This window comes from Oncorhynchus tshawytscha, unplaced genomic scaffold (assembly GCF_018296145.1).
Source record: "Oncorhynchus tshawytscha isolate Ot180627B unplaced genomic scaffold, Otsh_v2.0 Un_contig_7394_pilon_pilon, whole genome shotgun sequence".
Classification (NCBI taxonomy): Eukaryota; Metazoa; Chordata; class Actinopteri; order Salmoniformes; family Salmonidae; genus Oncorhynchus; species Oncorhynchus tshawytscha.
The window spans coordinates 1-1208 of record NW_024603181.1 but is presented as its reverse complement, the minus strand read 5'-3'; the positions used below and the strand labels follow the sequence as shown (position 1 = coordinate 1208).

The window sequence follows — 1208 nt, the reverse complement described above, 5'->3', positions numbered from 1 at the left end:
ATCGACAGATAGAAAGATAGATAGATAGAGAGGCTGTTGAACAAAAATGTTTCATGAGCTGAAATAAAAGATCCCAGAAATGTTCATTAGCGGGGTGAGGAGTATTTCTGTCTGTACTAAAGCCCTTTTGTGTGGGGGGGAGAGGGGAAGAGAGAGAGAGAGGGGGAAGAGAGAGAGAGGTACTCCAGGGTAGGGTGCTCCTGCATTTGGTCACATTGTTGGACTCTTCAGAGTGGTAGCGGTGGTGTTGCTAGGGGTGTTTCTACGGGCCTCCAGCCTCAGTTTGATTGGTCGTTTTGGCATCAGCAGACCCTGGTTGTCCATCTCCAGAGGGATCTATAGAGAACGAAATAACAGAACATAACCCTGGTTGTCCATCTCCAACAGGATCTATAGAGAATAACATAAAATGTTAAACAGGTGCTGACCATGTTAAACAGGTGCTGACCATGTTAAAACAGGTGCTGACCATGTTAAACAGGAGGAGACCATGTTAAAACAGGTGCTGACCATGTTAAAACAGTTGGTGACCATGTTAAAACAGGTCCATGTTAAAACAGGTCCATGTTAAAACAGGTGGTGACCATGCTAAAACAGGTGGTGACCATGCTAAAACAGGTGGTGACCATGATAAAACAGGTGGTGACCATGTTAAAACAGGTGGTGTCCATGTTAAAACAGGTGGTGACCATGTTAAAACAGGTGGTGACCATGTTAAAACAGGTGGTGACCATGTTAAAACAGGTGGTGACCATGTTAAAACAGGTCCATGTTAAAACAGGTGGTGACCATGTTAAAACAGGTCGTTAAAACAGGTCCATGTTAAAACAGGTGGTGACCATGTTAAAACAGGTGGTGATCATGTTAAAACTGGTGCTGACCATGTTAAAACAGGTGGTGACCATGTTAAAACAGGTGGTGACCATGTTAAAACAGGTCCATGTTAAAGTGACCATGTTAAAACAGGTGGTGACCATGTTAAAACAGGTGGTGACCATGCTAAACCAGGTGGTGACCATGTTATAACAGGTTAAATGTTAAAACGGTGCTGACCATGTTAAACAGGTTAAAACAGGTGGTGACCATGTAAAACAGGTGGTGACCATGTTAAAACAGGTGTTGTTAAAACCCATGTTAAAACAGGTGTGACCATGTTAAAACAGGTGTTGACCATGTAAAAACAGGTGCTGACCATGTTAAAACAGGTG

General features: G+C 43.1%; 1 protein-coding gene across 1 annotated transcript; it reads right to left on the bottom strand.

Moving 5' to 3' along the window:
• Positions 1-125: 125 nt before the first annotated feature.
• On the bottom strand, positions 126-338 carry LOC121841876 (cytochrome P450 3A27-like; the record flags this gene model as incomplete). Its single annotated transcript, XM_042312151.1, is given in 1 exon segment — positions 126-338. A coding segment is annotated over 1 exon segment (128 nt), but the record flags the coding sequence as incomplete, so codon positions are not given.
• Positions 339-1208: the final 870 nt, after the last annotated feature.